At 46.0% G+C, this 22019-nt stretch overlaps 1 protein-coding gene across 1 annotated transcript in view; it reads left to right on the top strand.

Annotated features, from left to right (window-relative positions):
* The window catches only part of LOC146176570 (phospholipid-transporting ATPase ABCA3-like), a 59735-nt gene that overhangs the window by 29961 nt on the left and 7755 nt on the right, over positions 1 to 22019 (top strand). Inside the window, exons 12-21 of the mRNA XM_084581328.1 lie at positions 2212 to 2411; positions 4389 to 4683; positions 6403 to 6556; positions 8034 to 8159; positions 10002 to 10259; positions 12732 to 13015; positions 14320 to 14466; positions 18375 to 18533; positions 19649 to 19830; positions 20650 to 20823. Coding sequence (XP_084437454.1) covers positions 2212 to 2411; positions 4389 to 4683; positions 6403 to 6556; positions 8034 to 8159; positions 10002 to 10259; positions 12732 to 13015; positions 14320 to 14466; positions 18375 to 18533; positions 19649 to 19830; positions 20650 to 20823 — 1979 coding nt within the window. The remainder of the gene's footprint in view (positions 1 to 2211; positions 2412 to 4388; positions 4684 to 6402; positions 6557 to 8033; positions 8160 to 10001; positions 10260 to 12731; positions 13016 to 14319; positions 14467 to 18374; positions 18534 to 19648; positions 19831 to 20649; positions 20824 to 22019) is intronic.

The raw sequence follows: 22019 nt of genomic DNA, 5'->3' as shown, positions 1-22019 counted from the left end.
TTTCCGGAGTCCTCCACTACGGCGTCTCTCATAGCCTGAGTCGCTTTGGGACGTTAAACCCCACAAACCAAACCAAACGAAACCTGATAAACCAAACCCAGCAAAATTAAAAAGAAGGCTTCTGTGACAACTCAAGTGGCAGAGGCCTCCTCTGTGAAGATACACGAGGATCTCATAGAATGCGAAGACACAAAAAGGAAGGTAACCAAAGAAATCAAATCTATGCACTCTCGGGTATATGCAGAACAACGAAGATTACATATTCTAGAATGTGGCGGTATATATCCATCCAGGTGTCGATGCGTTCACACTCACTGCCACCGAAGCTATCGGGTTTAAAGATAATAAAAGAAAAAGAAGTGACTTAGCAGTAGAAATTAGGAAAGTGCATTTCGAAGATTGCCGGCTAATCGGCAGTATGGGGATGTATGCATAATAAATTATGAATTAAAAGTAATATATATATGTCGCCTTAATATAGCAAGTTAGTGGAAGCTCATAGATTGCTTAAATAAATATAAATAGAAGGGTTGAGCACAGTGGCAACTCATTATCTTGCTTCAAAAGGGACGCTCCTAACATCCATCCATCCCTCGGTGTCGCCTAATACAACCAGTAATAGGATACGTCATTGTAGAAGACAGTTCACCAGCAAATTTCTCACGCCCATGATGACACGTTCACTAAATGCTTGCTCACGCATTGACTTGGGCCGGTTCAAAGGGGAGAAATGGAGTTTCGATTCACATGTGTCCCACAATGCCCTGCGGCGTCCAGAGACTGAATCTTTTCACCGTTGGCGCCATTTTATTGCGTTAGCGTCAAAAGCCCTGTTTGCCTAAATATCCTGGTATACGGTATCGTCGGGGCCGGCATTGTGATAGAAAAATCACAGACATCGCTTTGGTAGCCATATTTAGTTAGCAGGTGATATAGCCGAGGTGAAGTGATGAGATTCCGTGACATGGCCGAACGGGCAGGCGATGCCACCTCGACCTTCGCTTTTGAGATGTACAGGTGAGATCAGAATACAGTCCACCAGGACCCTTGATCCCCTATCCAGACACGCTACCCCTAGGCCACGCCGAGGTGGCACAGTTGTCGGTGTGATGGTCATTCGCTGATCTTATGTTGGCAGGACACTGTCATCACAGCACCAAAATTGTGCCAATGATATGTGCTGCCCAGGACGCAGGCACGTTCGTATGGCTTGGATAACGTGGAGATTCATATCTATGACTAGTAATATTCGTTGTATGTTATGACCTAGGGTACGTCCTGAATAATCGAGACAAAAAAGAAACGATTACTTATAAGGCTGGTAGTAAAGTTCACGTACGTTCTTAGTCAAACGTTTAACCCCTGTAGTGACGCTTCTTAGCATAGATGAAATTCCTTCCTATTTTAGAGGTTAGGTAAAAAATGTCTTGTTTGGATAGAATTTGAAACTCTAAGAATGAATTACAAACCACACGGAGTGGCTGAAAAACAAACACCCTGGGCTGTAACTAGGGTTCTCAAAGGAAGTAGACAAATGGGAACCATAAACGTTCTCACTTCATAACCTTACAGGCGGAGCTTATTCGTCCCTGCAATTTTTAACTTTGCGGCCCGCAGCACATTTTTTTTTTTTTCAATTCTAGGTTAGGAAACTTGGGGAAAAATTTTAATCCGACCTTTTCCCCTGCTTCTAGTTGAATCCACTTCGCAGTCAGTGTGCACTAAACTTCATCGTTTCTGCAATTCCCCCTCAATTTTTTTCAACACTAAATCAAAACTACCTTGGGTTCCTTTTTCTACTGAAACATAGCCAAGTCCCCTTTTGTAAGAGAAAGTTCTGGTTTCGTGGTCTAGCCTTAAAAAAACAAAACATGAAATGTATAGTTACCGGTGTACTGGGTGCAGCCGTTGCTACCTGCTGTTTTTATTCATACATTCATTTGATGTTGAAGTTTATTCTTAGTTTCGTTATACAGAAACTAAAGGACCCCGAACAAAAGGTGCGTACTTGCACCTGACCAGGTTTCAGAGCCCCATACAATTTCTACATTTACTGGGTGCTATCATAGAATACAAACGGCAATATTAAGATGAACGATTCAAACCTTCCGGCGGCGGCTAATACCAGTTAAGTCACACTGCCCGACGCGCTAAGCTACGAAGAGTGGCTCTAGAAATATATTTTTTTTCTGCATTCTTATTTTCTTACAGGGATTCCAGCAGGCCGACACAGAGGAGAGGTTCCTGAACAATTATCTGAAACCGATGTACGCCAACCCGGCCCAGTACAAACTGACACACCTCGCGCCTACTGTCAATCTCTCTGATGTCTTCCTGAAGTTCGCCAGAGAGCATCTATTCGAATACGTCTTCAACTTCCACTTCGGCTACCAACTCACAAAAACGGCAGGGTATGTTGTTCTTATTTTCCAGAATTATTATTATTTTAAATATCCTTACGGTACCTTTCATTTAACCATTCAGGTGCCTTTTTTTTTGCCTAAATACATTTTTCTGCGTAAAAAGAGTATATCCAGACCTAATTTAGTTTTCTGGCGCAGAAGACCAGCGCTTGAGGTTTCCTGCGGTGGGGAAACATTTCGCACTAAGTGGAAAGAAAACGTAAATAGCAGCATTGAAATGCTACGACTTGCCAGCTGTACAGCCCAAAAATAGTAAACATATTGTTATGACCCAAGGAGTCGCAGACATGCGAGTAGGCTTTCGCGGACGTACAGGAACGCCGTAGGCCAACCCACGAAGCCTTCCGCAAGTCTTAGAACCAGGTGTAGCCCGAGTGTTCACCATGCGCCTCGTCGTCGTTGCGGCCCAGCGCGGAGGCCGCGCGGTGCTAGGCATCATCATCATCATCATCATCATCATCATCAACAACAACAACATCAGCCTGATTATACACACTGCAGGGCGAAGGCCTCTCCCATATTTCTCCATTTAACCCGGTTCTGTGCTAGCTGCATCCACTTGACCTTTGCGAACTTCTTAACCTCATCCGCCCACCTAACTTTCTGCCGCCCCTGCTACGCTTTCCTTCCCTTGGAATCTAGCTTGCTGCTCTAAGCGACCATCGGTTATCCTCTCTTCGCACTACATGTCCTGCCCATGCCCATTTCTTCTTATTATTAGGAAGAAATGGTGCTAGGCATGGGACATTATTTTTCATTTTGATGGTGCGCATCATAAGCTTAAAACAGTGAAAACCTCACAAGTATACGGAAAATCCCCCTAAAAACGATGAATCACGTGTTCATCCAGCGTACTGTGCAACCAATTATAGGCTGCGTTCATTACGTGCCATAAAAAGAGCATCTTATTTGCCGAACTAAGCATTCCAAACTCAAATGAAACAATCAACAAAAAACACTGCCCGGTGCACTCGCTCTCAAAATTAAGAAGCTGCGAGTTCGGCCTCTACACAATATTTTTTGCCCAAATATTCCTACAATGCATATAGAGAAATAAACGAATTTGAACTTGAATCATGTATACGCCGTCTTCAAGGGTTAAAACGGCGTTCCATAAAACTGGAGTCTGCGTTACCCATACGACGTAGCTATTTTTTGCTGCGCCATCGAAATCCTCCCTTATATATAGCCACTTGTGGTGGCGAAAAGCGGAAATTTACCCATAGGAAAGACAAACTTGCGCGCCCGGCTGACGGCGTTGATCGGTTTGGTACTCCCGATGTTACTGGGCCGTAGTGAAGCACACTTCAGTGAGATTAAACAAAGCATGGATGCTTGTGCCTCCACTTGCTCCTTGGCATGCACACCAATGATATGTTCTTTCAATGCTGAATATAATTTAAGTCAGCACATTGGAATCAGCATTGTGCCATGCAGTCGTGGCGGCGGACCGGGAGTGAGCGATGCGACAAAAATGAAATTTACCGCACTAGCTTGCTCCTTCAAAGAAAGGAACGTTTCGGCGGCGGAAATAACGGTATTCGTGCTACGCGGTTGTCAAGAAACAAAATGGCCGCTGCTTCTTGACAGCCGTAGACGAGAGCCATTAAACATGTCTCGTCATACCCTAAAGGCGGAGCTTACGTGCGTCCCAATTTTTCAGGCACTTTTTCTGTTTTGTTATTACTCTCATGCTGTTCGTAACATGCAGTTGTTAATGCTGTTATCTGTGCTACCTTTGCGTAGATAGTGCTGAATTTATTATTGCCGCCATTGTTAATGTTGTTTCCTGAGCTACACTTCCTGTGCACATTTTGCTGCATGCTCGCATTATTTCATGTGCTTTTTGTTGTCATCGTTGTACATCGAAAATGTTGCATCTTTTCTACGATAATCTCTAAGGGGAATGGCAATCTTTCTAAATAAGCAGGAATACCGTCTCTTCGCACGCTTCTCGGTTTACAGCAACGTGCTGTGGTACAACGGTCAAATCCAGCACTGTGCCTTGCTGACCGTGACGACCTATAACGACGCCCGACTCCGCAACGTCACCGGGTTGGAGGGCGCCCAGTTCACCTTCGACGTGACGGACAGTGGCCACGGTGCGGGCTCCGCCAAGGAAGAGGGCGATGTGGTGGAGCGCCAGAACACGTACCGAGAGATGTTGCCCAAGGTGTTGCGCTCCATGTTCTTCCCTCTCGTCTCGAGTCTCATGTGCAGCAACTTCATCCTCTTCCCCATCGCAGAGAGGGCGCTGCTGGTGCGTAGTCCGAGTTGGCGTCTGTTTCTGACGTCAGGTCGGGTTGCCATAGAGTTAGGAGTAGCGTAAATATGTAGAGGTAAGAATAGGCAGCAAGCTGATATATACGTATTGGCTTCTTCTGCAGTGCAGACGGAGTTCTAAACATGCTCAGTTAAGTTAGTCTATAATGTTCTACACTCGGATATCAATGACGACACGGTCGGATTCCCTCAAGATCTGTTTTTTGGGATTAGTTGTGCATACTGACAAACTCACGACACAGAAATTAAGGCTGCAGCCCTAGTCGCATAAATTTATAATGCAAAAATTGCATGAGCTGGGACGAAAATTAAAATAATGTAGCGTATAACAAACGGATGAAATAACTTACAATGGGAAATAACTAGAAAACGGTTGCGGTTTAAGAAACACGGAATAAATTACATCAGAAATGGCTCACATCTGTAACAAAAATAGTCTGGGATACGACAAAACTGGGAAACGTTACTCGATGCAGTAAATATATGCTTTGGCGAATATTATGTATAAATTTCGATTTTGTACCTTCTCACACAGACAGAGGCAACTGATTTCGACATTCGGAATTTTAATTCGGCATTCTAGTTTGCCATCAGGGTGGCTTAAATGTGGTCGCCAATTAAAAATTATTCTTGTAATAATACTATCTCTCCATGAAGGCATACAGTTATATAGTTATATAGATTATAGCAGCGACAATCTGTCATCACGTTCCAGCAACTACATTTATTGGATTCGCGATCCAAAAAAGGCCACAGTAATGGCTGGTGGGGCAGTGAATTATTCAATGCTGTTGTGTCCCTTTGCAATGCTACTTATAACAGAAACCTACCAGCTCTTTGTTAAATGAGATGAAAACGAAAATCATGGCTCCAAAACGAAAACTATTTGCACTCGTTTAGAGGAATCCTAGTGTGATGCAAATTCCGGTATAAAACCTATTCCACTTTCTCCGAGCGCCTCCTTACCGCATCATCTTTCCCAATGCTGCTTGCGAGTGCCCACGATAAGCTTCAAAACTTGTTGGTGAGTATACGCCACCAAACAAAGAAAACGTTCTGCGTCTATATTGTAATCAATTGTCTCTTCTTCTTTGCTCTTCTTTTGCTCGTGCTATCTTATTCGTGCTATCTTGCTCGTGCTACCTTGCTCGTGCTATCTCTTCTTTTGCGCGTTATATCTTGTTTTGCTCCTGCTATCGACTGCGTCATTGCCCGTTTTTGTGTTTTCGCTTAAGTCTGAAGAATGACTGAGCCATCGGCACCCTTGTGATGGATCAGATGCTATATTTTCTCCCCCTTAGGTATTTCCCTTAGGGATCAGATGCCATATTTTCTCCCCCTTAGGGCCCCTATTTCAAGGGGCCCTCCTCAGTTCCTGCTTTTCATTAAAACCACATCACTGCATCCTTTTTGAAAAACACGTCACCCTCTTTCACACTCTCACAACGCACATATACATAAGATATGGGACAAAATATAATTGACATCCTTTGTATGTACATCAGACATGGGACAAATTATAGCTGACATCACTGGATGGTTTTAAAGATTTTGTATGAAGGATTAGAATTTAAAACAAACAAAAATACACTGAATGACTATAATGCATTCGTAGCCACCACAATGCCTCGAAAAAGAGCCCTGATCGAAGTGCAAGGGTCAGTTATTAAACCCGAGCTGCGGTCGTTGCCCCCAGGTAAAGCACCTTCAGCTACTGACCGGTCTGAGCCTAGACCTCTACTGGACGCTTAACTATGGGTTCGACTTCCTCTTCTACTTGGGCACTTCTTTGTTTGTGCTTCCACCGCTCGCCCTGTTCCAGTGGGGTACCCTCTCCGCGACTGACATCGGTGAGTCCGTAACTATTGATGTTTTTTTTTTTTTTTTTTTGGGGGGGGGGGGGGGGGAGGGGAGGACATAGATTAGGGATGCACTATAGATTATATCTATATAGGACCAGATGAAGTCAGTCTTGGCAACAGAGCACGATTTGACAAAAATAATTGTCTCGGGTACCAATTGTACAAGCAAGATCCATTTACTTCACGCGCTTCTTCTCCTTAACCGCAATAGCATGTGGCATAACATGTGCATCTATTTCTATTATTTGCCGACGATGCCACTTAACGTCAGTGTTCTTCCGCAAGACATCCACGCATTGGTGTGAAGTGCAAAGCTCGAATGAACGAGGCACGGAGAAAGCTGGACGTCCAGGAGTAACCAAAACTGAACAGGAGGCTTTCCAGTTTCATAAAAGGAAACAGAGCGCTTAAAATTACAACAGGCAAAAAATAACTCAATTTGAAGACTATTTATGATAAGTACTGGGTTTTTTTTCGTTGTTTATCCCGGTGGCGTTGTTGGTGCATGACACACCTTGCGGCAACGCTATCGCTAGAGGTGGGCATATCGTTCAGATTCTTGTGATTCATCTTTGAGGCTGTTGCTTGCTAGGCGCATTCTACCTTTGTATTGCCCTTCCACAGCCTATAGGAACTATTCCTACTCTCCCCCTTTCTCAGCACGAGGGCAGCGTCTAACAAGGCCACTGTGTACCATGCTCACAGAGCTCGAAATTGCGGTAGCGTCGATATATAACGGGAATGAATTAGGGTCCGCCAGCACGCTAGCATTACGACGGTTTAACACGCTGCGGCTGCCGTTTTTGTAGGAAAATAATTCCAGTACCAGAACATTTTTTTGTGGAGATTAAAGACGTAAACAATATTACGAGCTCATGCCAAACATTGATACTACTGGCTGATAGCAGCACTTTGTTTTAGTTCAAGAAAAGCCAGCTTATTGATGTAAGCTTTGAATAGAGAAATGAAATGCTTCACAGACCTTTTAAGACAATATACAGTTGTTGCATAATGGCGGTTTAACAGCGCAACACATACGCAGACGAAGAAAGTGACGAGACACACGAACCAGCTCTAGTTCGTGTTTCTCGCCTCTTTATTGGTCTGTGTATGTTTTGCGCTGTCAAACCGCAATTATTAAACAACTATATATTGTCTTGGAAAACCTGTGAAGCATTTCATTTCTCTATTCAAAGCTTACATCAATATTATGAAGCAACACCAACTAACCCAATCTACAGTTCTTATACAGTTGTTTGTTTCTTCAATGTTTGGTGAAATGCAAAGCAGGAAGTAACAATCTAGTTCCGCATCTTATCTTTGGAATGCTACTACCGATGTTTTCACCGGTTGTTACTTGATAACGGTCCCCGATTTACGTCGTTCAAAACCAACCAAGGCCGAAGTGAAACAACCGCAGAGTCGAATATTTAACTCATGTATCCACTTGTGATCTCCTTCGCAGCCCTCATCTTTTCGCTCAACCTGCTTCACGGATACGCCGCTCTGCCCTGCGTCTACATCATCTCCTTCCTCTTCGACAACCCGGGCCACGGCTTCGCCATGCTCGCTATCCTGACGTTCATCATCTGTACGTTACCTGCTCCCAACACATCTCGGGCGCGCCATTGGCAACATATACTCATGCCCAGCGTGAGACCGCGCGCCACCAGCAGCCCCAGCATGACCGCACGTTTGAAGCAGCGTGTATTTTCAAGCAGAGCACATCCGGACATAGCTGTCCAGATCTGCGCGGATCAAAATGGCACCATTTATGCTACATTTTTACTTGCATACATTCAAAAACTATTAAAAAGACGCAGATACATATAGGATTATGGCTTGCACACATAGAATATAGGCTGCAACTGCAGAGAGGCAACGTTCGCTGAAAACGGGGCTTTTGTATTACTGGAAAGGTAAAAAGGAGCATAAATGCGGGTGCCGCATTTGCTAGCTGTTTTCAAATGCAAGCTTTCGGTACGTCATTAAGGGAAATGCCGCTGATATCTCTGGTTGAACTACGTGGCCATTCACTTTCAAGCAGGGATCACGGTGTCCCTTTGTTATTGCGGCATCACAAGGTTTGATTCAGCTGCTTCAGTTCAGCGGATTCAGGTATAAGTGGATTTTGTTTTCATTGATACACTGATCTTTCGCAGCCGGAAAGCATCACCGTATACACACATCGAACGACTCAAGACAAAGAGCGAAACTTTCATGGGGTTTTTCTGATTGTCCCTGTATGCTTCGCTATATACCTGCTGCCCCATCCACCACAGGTGTAATTTTCTTTTGTGTTACTGGAGAGAATGACAAATTTATGCAGATTATGATGCCATCAAACATGTGCGATATTATTTGGTCTAGCTCCCGGCGGCACAGGTGCAGGTGAACGGAAAAGGGAAATTGAAACATTCCGAAATTACTACTAGATTTCGAGCTGTCAAAGGTAAGAGAATGGGCGACTATAGTTGCGATATACGTGTAAAAGAAGCCGACATCCACGGAAACCAAGGAAAGCACAGTAGAATGATTTTATGCGTGGCGCTGATAATGAAAAATCAGCTGCGTAATATTTTATTTTGCCGGGAAGATGGTTGATTAGAAAGTAGAATACAAGACAACCGCATGCCACTGCTGCATTTTGATGCCCTCATCCTCATTACCTCGATATGTAGCCTTCTATGCTCTACCGACTGAGCCACGTACAGCCACGATGCAGGCCCAACCGCCCACTTTGGTGTTCATGCTGCTGGCATATATACTGCAGTGTTCACCACCGTCACGTTCCTCCATAGAGGCGAGAATAGGGCGTCCCATATTGCCATAAGTGTCGCATGGAACTTGGCCGAAAGGGAGTGCAGTCGGTCGCCCTGCAGGTACCTACTCTCCTATGCTACAAACTATATCCCCGCTTACTGAACCGAGGTCCTCGTTAAGTTAGTATGCCAACAAGGATAAGAAAATGAGGGACTGGTTATTACATACGTACGTAGAAAGCCAACAGTCATCCGAAGCAAGAAAAGCATAAAATTGTTTTTATATCTACTTATGTTATGTGGGGAATACCGTTGAACGTGTTTAACAGACAACCTCAACCATAGGAGTGGGCACATGCATTCTTAGACGGACGCATGTATACGTGGGTCCGGATGTGGTGAACTAGCTTCTATTTTCCAATCAGTTGGCTTTTCAGAAATAAATAACTCCACCACTAATGTCCCCCTGACCAAAACTGAGAACGCTCTCCGTGATTTCCACGATATTCTTGACCCCCTTCATATGCACTTCATGTGATTGGTGAATACACTTTCTGGCCATCATTGAGTCGCGGCTGTAAGAAATTTGCTTTGTACACAGATGGCAGCACAGGGCAAGGCTATGTGATTGTCGCATTTCTTGAGGCGGTATTATCTCTTCTTGGCTGCAGCTACCCTTGGCTGCTTGGGCGAGGTGTTCATGGAGCACTACGCGGCCGACGTGGACAGCGAGATCGTCTCCGCCGTCATCGGCACAGCGCGACAAGTGATGCGACTGCTGCCTTCCTGCTCCTACTCCCGTGCCATGACCAAGGTGCTGCAGCTAGCCGCCGAGAGCACCGTGTGCCGGCTCGGAGGTGTGCAGCTCCAGATCCAGTGCAGGACAAAGGTCACCCAGGCCAAGCTGTCACTGAAGCAGTGTTGCGAGCGTGAGTTATTACCCATTCAATTTTGCCTCAGTGGCTCAGTCGTCGGGGCGCACTCGAGTACTGAAAACATGGATGCTGGATGGAATCTTGGCCACGTCGGCAGCTTTTCGATAGAGGCAAAAAGAAAGGCGCCCATGTGCTATGCGATCTCGGCACACATTAAATAACCCCAGGTGATCAAAATTTCTGGGCTGTGCTCTACGGCGTCCGTCATAGCCTAAGCCGCCTTGGGACGTTAAACCCTTGAAGCAAGCCAAACCTCACCGTTCAAGGTCCAGGGCTGCAGCTAATGTAGCGATGGGAAGCAAGCATAAAATAACGATTAGTTCAGAACTGCGGTGAATGGTCACTACAGGGTGCCATATGGCACACGGTGGCGCTCCCTGTCGACATCGTTCACGTGATGCACTAAGTGGATAACACGCTTACAAAACTGCCGCTGTAAAACTTAGACAAGTCCACTTGTCGAAACGTTGGCTCGACCAACTGAGACTTCCCCCCTCTACCCTTGTTCAGGGCTCTTTTATATCGTGTTATCCATCTTCTTCCTCTCCTTCTACCTTCCCTTTTCTAAGTACTTTAGTTGCGCGTTGTCACTGAATTCATTTACGTGTTTATTTAATGAACAATTCAGTATGGGTCTGTTTTGTAAGCCTAAGTTCAGGTATTAGGCCCATTCACTCGGTAAGAAAGGACTTCACCGAGTCAGCAGGCCGTCGAAGTGCAGCATGGCGAGCTTTAATTCCGACTACTACATGCATCAGCTACAATGTTGTTGTTGCTGTTATGAAAATAACTGAAGCTGACACACATCTAGCGAGAGGTAAGCTGTCACTTATCACAGTGATAAGATGTCTTTGTTAGACAGGCGGTGCTATCTAATGTCAGAGAAATGCGGAGCGCCTTCGGATGCTGCCGCTGCCGGACTGCCCAGTTGTATGTAGCAGAGTATTCAATGTGAATAGTGGGGACGACGCAGGGAAATATTTTAATCAAACTGGGCGAAGCTGAGTTCCAAGTAGCAAATCGTCACTCGGGCTTAGAGTGGGAGTTCGTTATTCTAGCACAGAGGTAGTTCTGTTGACCCTTAATCAGTAGACAGCAACCTGTAATGTTCTTGGTTATGCTTATTTTCATTTCCGTTGATTTGAAATTAGTGCTTCTGTACCGCTGAAGCTGCCTAAGACGACTCATCATGCGTGCCAATGCGCGTGGTGACAGAATTGATTAATTCGTTTTAGCGAAACTTTCATTGATGGGCTTCAACGCCCTCAATGGGAAAAGCTGAGACGTCCGGACTTTCGGAGGAAACTTCATTGCTCATGGGAGCGTAATGTTTTCTGAAGAAGCGAACATATTTCCCATCCTGCCGGCAATTAGTCTTCGGTACCTTTACACCTTCACAAGAGATAAGCTTAAGAAGGTAAACGCAAGTGCCGGGCCTTCGGCCGGCACTCACCGAACTGTTTAGAGCCAACTCCACTGACAATTTTTTACTCGTTGAAATGCTTGCTGCACACATGACGAGGATCACTCTCTTCTTCGCCTATTAGCGTCTTGGCTAATCAAAGTTTTGCTGAGCTCATTGTTCGGGCAGTAACTGGAGCTTACACAGTGTTCTGCCGCTTAACGAACGAGCAGTAACGAACAATAGCAACAAATTAGAGAAACTGCAACAGCCTCAGCAATGACTAAAGATGAAAATGTCCAACGTTGACACTTTCTAACAAGCAAAACTACGGAGCAGTAAAAACTAGAGTAGTAAGGTGACCCAGCTTGCTCCTCTAGCTCGCGCCAAATGTATACGCCATGCTTTCATCACACGTTTATTGCGTTTCGGCCTTAGTTGGCCATTCAAAAATTGTACCCCACGTAAAGAGTGACAATATTCTGCCGAGAAAAAGAAATTCTTTTTTATATCAAGAAGGGCTGATGAACTCGAGTGGAATTCTATGTCTGGCCACTGCATCGCACTTTTTCAATAACATCCACATCCTGCGCAATGCCAGGCGTTAAGCACAATAAGAATTTTATTTCATTTTAGTCTCCCCAGTGGGGCATTTCCATGTCCTTTCCCGGTTACTCCATTTTCTGAAGACCTTATTTATTATTTCTAATTACCTCTGAGAACTCTAGCAATAGCTCCCTCTTTCTAATTCTAGATCATGCGCCATGTCCACTCAATACCTAGTCCTCCCCCTGCTTGCTATTTACTTTGGCATTGAAGTCGCATATCAGATTATACTTTACACCTAGTCATCACGATTAAATGCAGGCGCACAGCATATTTTCTACCTCTACACCACCACACCTCTGTGGCAATATCCACCTTCAAAACCGCATGCAAATGGTTGTGTGTGTACTACCCTCCGAAAATCTGAGATATTTCCGCTTGCCTATTCACACTGAATATTATCCTATGAACGATTTGAGTGTTGGCGTATTACTCAAGTCCTCATCCTTAACTCGAAGACATGGAAAGCCCGGACCCGACGCTCTACCTGATCCAGCCGTTCGACGTGCACCCGTATTCGGCGTTCTACGAGGTCGCGACTCTCTCTGTTGAGGGCGCCGTCGTGTTCCTGATACTCCTCATCCTCGACCGTTGGCTTCGGAGGGCTGATCAGGCGCTCAGCTCGGTTTCAACGGTCTCCTACAGCGACGACGACACGGGAGTTACGTACACCAAGAAACGGGCGTTCGCATCGCGGAGACGCGTCGGGAGCAAGAAGGTAGCGTTTAAGAAAACCAGACATGTGGTTCGATTCAGGTCGTTGGCGCTCTTCTACAGGTAATGATAACCCCATAGGGCAACTCCCATAGTGCCTTTGCTGTTTAGAAAAAAAAAAAAAAGCTCATGTGTATCTATTTCCACTCTATGCAAAGAGGTTACCTCAAGGCTAATCGGCATAGGAATTCCTATCGGCAAAGATCACCTGATTCCACTTCCTCGCTGGCGGTAATTCTATCCACCTGATCAAATCCACCTGATCCGACGAATAGGCGCAATCCTGTTGATGAGGGCAAACGGGAAATTTCTGTTGGTTTTGCTAGCGCGTTTGCCCGGATGTATCGCGCGTGTAGTTGTAACTTGGTTTCTTTTTTTTTTTTCTTTTTTGTCGACGCTAATAAGAAAGAAGTGATGACAAATGGGGTGAAAATGCTTCACATCACCACTGCAAACGCAAGAAAGGGCAGAAACAGCTGGAAACGCACCGCAGAATTCTGCCTTTACTATAACAGTTATTTATACGTATGCAAAGCAGCGCGTAAGCGGAGCACAAGGAAACTTTGACGCTGCTCGCGGCAGCAAGATCGTTCGCGTCAGCATTTTGGGATGTGTTAATATTCGTCCCTTTCCGTTTTTCTGGACCAAGCTGAGGTGATTTAATTATGGCGTTGGTTACCAGTAATGACTGTACTCTCAAGACCTGATGGTTCCTAATTTTCAACAAAAGTGGAGAAACGGCTTTGGCGATCAAATATTTTGGCGTCTGTACTAGCAAAGCTTCGTAAATCAAACTTGAGGATACATACCTCAACGTTACGTATTGCTGCAGTGTACTACCTCGGTGAGTTCTCAATGACGCAGATGTAAGTGAATTCACTCACCGTTCTCTTGAGAATATCTAACAGAGTCCCTAATCCATATTCTATGTTTGCAAAGAAACGTTCGCACGACGCCGATTTCTGGGGGCCCTGACATGGTACCTAAGACTCAAAACTGGCTTAGTAATGCGGCATATCATGATATGCACGCTATAATTGAATCGAGCGGGAATGGTCTGCATGCATTCTACACTGAGCGCATTTCATTCGCGCGTCTAAAATTGTGAATTCTGGGGCACTGTATGCATCATCCTATCTTATTAGAGTGGCCCTTGTGTGCCATTTTTTGGCATTCCGCACAAAAGGCAACGACACCGTATCCACTGAATTATCACACTAAAAGCTGTGCTTTGATGACAGTGCTATGATGCATTCACTATGCTGTGAATATGAAGCAAAACCACGAGGGCAAACAAAGAATCTGTTGACTGCGCAGCGCTCCAATTGGGAGGATACAGACGTCATGTCGGAGGCCGAGCTCGTGAAGGGCCTGGTAAGCGGACAGTTGGGCATCACGGATGCAACCTCCAGGCCCGTTATGATCGTGCACCGCCTGCACAAAGCGTACGGCTACATCCAAAGCAACGTCGTCCTCAAGGCAAGTCGATATACACCACAGCTGTAGCTGTGTATATCAGAATACCTACAGAGGGCAGCACCGTCGCCGTAAATGTAATATGCAGCAAAACTAAATTTCTACCTTCCGTTGTAGACTTAAAAGAAAGCTTCAGCATAGCGGAGACGAATTAGCGTGGATGTATACTACCGGATTACCGGACACCCACTACGCACGCACGGAATAGCCCACTGACCCCAGCGTGTGCCATTAGGTGAGTGCAGGTAGCATCCGCTAATTTAAATATGTTTGCGCTAATACGTATACTCTATGCCATTATAATCGCATCCAGCACAATGAAACGTACCGCATGATAATTCCTATAATATCATATCTATTCCGCATGGAGTATGGAAGCCTCATGGAGTAAGCCGACTTCTTGCGGGCACCACGGACAAGAAGAAATTCATAGCGAGTTCGTATGGCAGCCTACATATGCAGAACATGGGGAGTACTGAAATAAACGAATTTGTGGATACGTGGAAAACAGAAGATGAAAAGGTTGTTTCCATACATGTGTTATGAGCACAGTGTTTCCTTAGTTTTGTGGGAACCAGCCCAACCGTGGTGGATCAGTAATTAGTACGCTTGACTGCTAATTCTGAGAACATTGGGTGCAATCTCTGCTCTACCTACCACGTTCTGCCGCAGGTGAAGCGCAAGGCGCCCATGTACTGGGCCATATCAGTGCACATTAAAGAGCCCTATAGTTTGGCTCAATCTATTCTGAATTGTTACAATTTGACGACCTCCATGGCTGTGGTGTATTTCCTACCTTCAGCGCCATACACCCGATATCTTCCATGTAATCCTACAAGCGGAAAAATTTCGGACAAAAGTGTACCGGCTATTGAGATTTCGATGTGGATAATTAGCTTTTTTTTTTGCAGGCACCAGTTATCTATTTGGCCATTAGGGAGGCTAATTACCTGTAGATTTTTTTCTGGAAGGCTGCATTTAGCCTTGAAAAAAGTCGCAATAATCAGCTCATTTGTGTAGACTCTTGTTTTACCGTTCTTATGACGATGCATGTCTGAAATTTCATTTGCTGTAGTTAACCCTCCAACTATCAGAACGCCTTATTAACATCTGCAAATATTTCATCGAAACTAACAGAGGTGCCTAATTTTATTGAGTGTTGCTTACTCCATATCATTAGGAGCTTTTGACACTTTTTACAAATGGAGCTTTGTGTCATGCTTTCATGCCTTTGTTAGCGACAGGTCCCCAATGCATGATGATGATAATACTTGAGGCCAAACCGTCTTGACAGGCGATCTACCACAGTGATAGTCAGGTACTCGGTTTCCTTCGAATTGGGAGTTGCGTGCGCCGCCAGAACTCTAGCTGCCGCTTCGCAGCCTCAATGGCATCCACCGTGGCGGTTTTTTGTCCGACTGGAAGCCCAGTGCTTTTGGCGGAGGTCGGCAACGGAGAAGTCCACCACAGCTTAAGGGGACGGTTCCAGGGCTGGGCATACCAAAATAACGTGGCGGATGGCTTCCGAATCGGATTTGCATCGCGGACAGGTTACGTCCAGTCTGTCCATGTACTTGGCTCGGAACATTCGTGTCCGGAGCACTCCACTACGATATTCGCACAGTAGGCTGCTACCTCTCGAGGGTTCGTAGAAACTCTCTTGGTCAATGATGGTTCGGTTGGACGCGTATGAAACCGTTGCCGTCTTCCCCTGGCCAGCAATCTTCCACCGGTCGATCTCCCTCTTCTTGGCGAGTTCGGGTACCTTTCGGCGATGGTCATGTTGAGGTGGGGCATAAAAGCTGACAGCGGGGACACTACCTCTCGCCGAGGCATCTTGTCCTCATAACAAATTTGGTTTTAGTGAGCGAAGGTGTATGTACCCGTACACCTCCCGATCCTAGCGACCATCCGGCATCTCGCTTAGTCGCCAATCGAAAGTAGGAGGCATTTATTGGGGGCGGAGCCGTGGACCCCCAAGAGGAACGCACCCAGTTGGTCTTTGTCATGCGTCGGGCGCCAGCCGAGTAGATGATGACAGGTGCACCACAGCGTTTCTGAAAGTAGAGCTTAGAACTGCTACGCACTTTCACAACGCCCGATTCGCTTCATATCGACTGAAGGACCATATAGCACGGGATTCGAGGAAAGCCCGGCGTCTTCTCGCCTTTGCCCAGAGCCCTTCCTCGTACTTTGTACATAGTTGGGTGATGTCGTTATTACCACTCCCAGATATATATAGGTCGATGACAACATTATCAGCTTGCTTTGTAGTGTGGGGTTTGGGTTGTCCCCTACGTCGGTTCCAGCTCCAAAATACAAGGCTGCAGATTTCCCCGCATTGAAGGGCAGCCCAAGAGCATAGCCCTCGGCGGAGCATATGTCTAGTAGGGTTTAGAGCTCTGCCAGGCTGCCTGCTAGCAAGGCAGTATCATCAGCATAGAACAGCGCTGGTAGTCGCCGATCTCTAATGCCTCATTCTGTGATATAGCTAAGATCAAACCCGATTTGGCTCCCAGTGAGTTTTTATATGCTCCAGACTTGCAATGTACAGCATGAAGAGTAGCGGGGACATTGAGCAGCCCTCTCGCAAGGCCCTAGAGACTTCAAAAGGGTCAGCATTTCCCCAATGCAAAAACTGCCCTTGTTCCTGTACAAATAGTCTTTAGAAGGTATAGCATGTTTCCGTGAAGGCCAAGTGTGTCGAATACTTTCCACAGGCTAGCATGCTACACAGAATCGTAAGCCATGACAATGTCCAGGAAAGCAAACAGTAGCGGGCGATGTTCCTTTGCTGCAATCTCCATAGCTTGGGTGGTTATGAAATGTTGTCCTCTAGGCAGCGGCGTTGCCTAAAATCATTTTGTAGCTCGCCGAGAACATTGCCCTCTGCCCACCTCTGTAGTATCATCCTTAGGGTATGCGCAAACAGCTGGCACGAGGTAGATGGTCACTGTGATGGGTCGGTAACTTTCAGGAAGACATTTGTCAGCACCTATCTTTGGTACCATTCTGATCCGATTCTGTCTCCAATACATGTCCGGATGTGTCCTGATGTCATGACCGCATTCAAGGCAACCACCAGGAGATATCTTCCGGCTTTGAATTCTCTTTAGTAGGAGCGGTGGCACACCATCTAGCCCTGCTGCCGACTGCCCTGACATTTTTTGTGTTACTTCCAGTTCCCCGCCTGTAATCGAGTCACAGGGCATTGAGGATGTGGTAATGGTGGTTGTGTCGTCTGCGGATCGGAACGCAGTTTGCAGACCATATATTCATCTATGAACTAGACGCAGTTTTCCTCTTCATATTCTATACCGTGTATTTCGTCACATAATTAAGGAGGTGGAGGTGATAGTCAGCTGTTCTCCTTTTATATGTCTCCAAAATTTCTTTCCTGCATTTCTTCCAGCCTGCTTGATTTTGTTTGAGAAAGTTTTGATTCACGGTCCGATTGCGTTTCTTGAGCCATAGTCGTTTTCGCATCCAGACATAGATCCTAGCTCTTTTTGAGGGTTCTTTCATCCGCGCATTGGCTAAACACTCGTCGGTTCCCACTGTCTGCACACAAGATGGCAACACGGACGCAGTGCAGATACATTGAAGCGTATAGTTGTCGCAACCGGTTTGGTGGTGTCAGTTCCAGTCTTGGGAATTACGTGACCGACGCTGCATTTTCCTTTGCGATGTGGCTTATAACTTTGGGGAATTAACCATGTCACGTTAGGAACGCGTTGCAGCTGTGAGACTGTAAGAACATAGTTTTTTTTCCGGCGTGGCAGCTGAGGTGCCACTGTGTGTTTCTCCCCACTTTAGGCTGACTCAGAAAGGTGAAAAATACTTCTTGCACCTCATGGAAGTTGGTTGCCCTTTATGCTCCGCCATTGTATCTGGTATCTGCTGTAATGCAGGGCTTAAGCTTCACGCTTCGAGCGGGTGAGTGCTTCGGGCTGCTCGGTGCCAACGGCGTCGGCAAGACCACGACTTTTCGAATCCTCACTGGAGAGATACTGCCACACACCGGCGATGCCTACATTCGGCCGTTCTCGGTCGTAAAGGACACGCGGCAGGTGAGCGCGTTTTCTAAATTGGCCATCACATAGTGTAGGCTGCTAAGTCTTGCAAATGTGCGCATCTGTACTTTTACTGGCGAAAAAAAAAAAACGCCTGCGGAAGCAGCTGCACAAATGAGCCATAAACAACCTAATCGCTCTTTGCTTCAACCAGTACAATGTTTTTGAAATGTTGGCTGGACTAAGGGAGCGCGTGAATACTGCTAAGTTTAGTCCAACGGCTAGCTGTTTCTCTTACCAGCGAGGCTGCGCTTGCGAGCTACAACTGAGGCCCATGGGAAAAGGAACGCTGAGCCTCAAGCGCATCCACATCTCGGAGACCAGCCGCGGCGTCTCTGTAACCAGGGCGCCGTCCAAATACTGAGCCAGACGATCCATATTCGATCCAAATAACAGTGGTCACATTCCGATGGAGGCAAAAAACAAGGCTTCTGTGTACTGTGTGATGTCATTGCACGTTAAGGAACTTGGTCGAAATATGGCGCCCGCCACAGCAGTGCCCATTGCAGAGCCCATTGACCAGTCATGTGTCCATAACACTGCTGAACAAGTGTGGATACAGGCATCTGCGTAAACCACTCACCTTCTCGCATAAACCATTGAGAACTTAAGAGAAAAGAACACTAGAAAACTTAACCTTTGGATCCACATCATTGGGGGCGCACTGCGGGACAAGTCTTTGGAACAACAAAGAATGGTGGCATGTTAATGGAGGAGGATCGCTTTCGCACTTAAAACAACATTTGCATTTCTAATAGCTAAAATCACTAGGCAAACTGCTTTCTTGGTATTATGGGGCAGTCTTGTTGCTAGCAGTTGAACGCTGTTTGTGGAAAAGTTATGGGAATTGCTGATGTCACAAATAAATAGTTGGCTGAGGAACGCATCGTTCCAACGTGTGTTCGAAAATGTTGTTTCTTTTCGATTAGGCCAAAAACGTTTGCTTAAAATTTGATACTCACAAGACAGGGTGGGTTTATGAGAATGCGGCTTGCACTGTCCCGTATTTTGGTTGCCTTACTTGTTTTACTTTTCTAATTGAAGACTAACTTCGCTGTCTATTCCGACAACTCAACTTGCTGAGATATCCTTGTGCCGCCTTTCCACAACAGTTCCAGCGATACCTGGGCTATTGTCCCCAGAAGGATGGCCTCTTGGACATGCTCACCGGAGTAGAGACGCTGTTGCTGTTCATGCGCCTCAGGGGCGTCCCGGTGACGCAACAATACCTGGACGCGCTACTCGACATTTTCCTCCTCGAGGAGATCGCGGACCAACTCGTTAGCACGTACAGGTAGGAAAAAATCTGTGAGCATTACGGACAATACAGAACCTGCGCTAGAGAACTGCGAAGGCATGTAGAGTTGCCGCTGTAGGTGCTGCAAATGTATACGTGGCGTGAGTTTATTTTTTTACTCATTATTCTTTCTGTCTTTTATATCATTTAGGCTTAAACTTCTTTAGTTTTATTTTTAATGTTTTATTTGTTTATTTGCCTCAATGCTGCCCAGATTCTTTGCACTAAACAAGGACGATTATGGACACGTTCGCAGGAAGTCAGTGTAGAGTAGTGGTTAGCGCACTATACTGGTACGTGGAAGGATGGTGGTTGATTTCGGCCGTTGCCACGATTTTGTTTCTTAGTCAGTTCATGAGAACACGCTCTGGTGACACGCTTTGGTGGCAGGCTCTTGTGACGCTATCTATGAGACAAGAAACACTTTCCCAGTAAAACACATGCCGACCAATGGGGAAGAGAGCTTTCCTCGGAGTTGCATTGAGGCAGACTAAATCTTATGCACAAATAATCATCGCGCAGTGCACTAAGCTGCTGTTTCTTTTATGATAATGCAGTTCTAAAATCTTGAGTTGAGTCTCGTTTCTAATAACCAACGGCCCGCGCTTGTGATGTAATTGTTATTATCGATAGCATATCTGCCTTCATCAATTGCGTAACTTTATTTGTACTTCTATTATTACACAAACACCGCAAATTTAGTGATATGAATGGTGCGCTTTGGTTCGAACGTCGCCGCAACTCAAATTATTTATAAGGAACACCCACTCTACGCCTGCGCCTGGTTCGAGATGAGCCTGCTTCTGCGGTGCGCAGTGCTGGCAATCGCCGCAAGCTGTCGCTGTGTGTGTCCATGCTGGGGATGCCACGGGTGCTACTTCTGGACGAGCCCTACGTAGGCGTTGGTGCCGCGGGTCGCCGACGCGTCGTCAAATACATCAGTGCTCTGCAACACATCGCGAAAATGTCTATTGTGCTGACGTCTCACAGGTACGTAACCGAGGACAATAACGATACACCTCAGTCACAAGTCATTATATCTGTAAAGGGATAAAGTTCGCCACCTGTACGAAATCGCTGCAAGTGTCACATTCTCACTCCGTCACCTCTGTGTCCTTTCTGGGGTAAGAGAAGGACGCCCACTCCAGCTCTCATCTATGTATTCTACCCACATGGACAATGCTGCCTTGGCATCTGGCATCCAGCTTCTGCTCTCCTCTTCCTTTCGATTCGAGTTTTGAAATACATCCCTTGGCTCGTCTGTGGCATCTTTCGCTGCCCTTCTTACAGAAAAATCTAGGTCGATAAACCACCTCTCGACATTGCTTCTGAATGAAATTCATCTGAGAACGCCTTCAAGAAAAGCGGGAATATTGTACCAGGGCCTCTGATAAAGTCATGGCGACCCCTACGGCAAAGCTTCATTCCATGAAGCAGTACTTCGAGTGCTGTTAAGAATAGTGTACGCTCTCCTGTTTCCTTTAGTGTATTCCTAGGGAACACCTTGTGAACACTGTCACGCGGGTGCAAGTGGGAGCAGTAGTAAAAATTGAGGGGATACTCAAGCTTCGTCCTTACGTATGCGCTGCGGCATGGACGGATATCGTGGCCAATCCACATATCAGATTCTAGTTCATGTAGATTCATGCTATTCGTGCGTCAACAAGTTTTCAAGTTTTCAGTATTGCCCCACACATCCTGCATACAGGCGCAATCTACAAAACTCGATCAGACACCTCGACGTAGATATATGTCCGCACTTAATTCGAGTCGTCCAAACCTCTCTGCATGCTTAGCGGCAGTGTGTGCAGCTTGAGATTCAAGGGTCTTGGAAGTCTGCCTTCCCATCTAGCCTTCCTGTCTCAAAAGCTAAGCCAGGGAGGGCAGTGTCAGCAGAGTCAGTAGAGTCAGCCATGTCATGTCTCATAACGTCACATAACCCAATGACATTTCTGTGCCCGAATCTTTTACCTGGCGTCTGCCACCTGTCAAGGCCATGCCTTTGATCATTCGCTCACATTGTCGATGCCGGATGGTGTGGAGAACGAGGCATAGAAAGCATTGAATGGTGTTTTATTAGTTGACGTTATGAACGAAAAATCATAATATGCATAGCCCTGGCAAGTGATAATTGGCATGTGATATCGCCGCACGTATATTGGTTGGTTGTAGCGTGATGTCAAGAC

This window comes from Amblyomma maculatum, chromosome 10, assembly GCF_055883805.1.
Source record: "Amblyomma maculatum isolate TAMU_Amacu chromosome 10, ASM5588380v1, whole genome shotgun sequence".
NCBI lineage: Eukaryota > Metazoa > Arthropoda > Arachnida > Ixodida > Ixodidae > Amblyomma > Amblyomma maculatum.
Note: the sequence above shows the minus strand (reverse complement) of the source record. Positions and strands in the feature narration are given on the sequence as shown.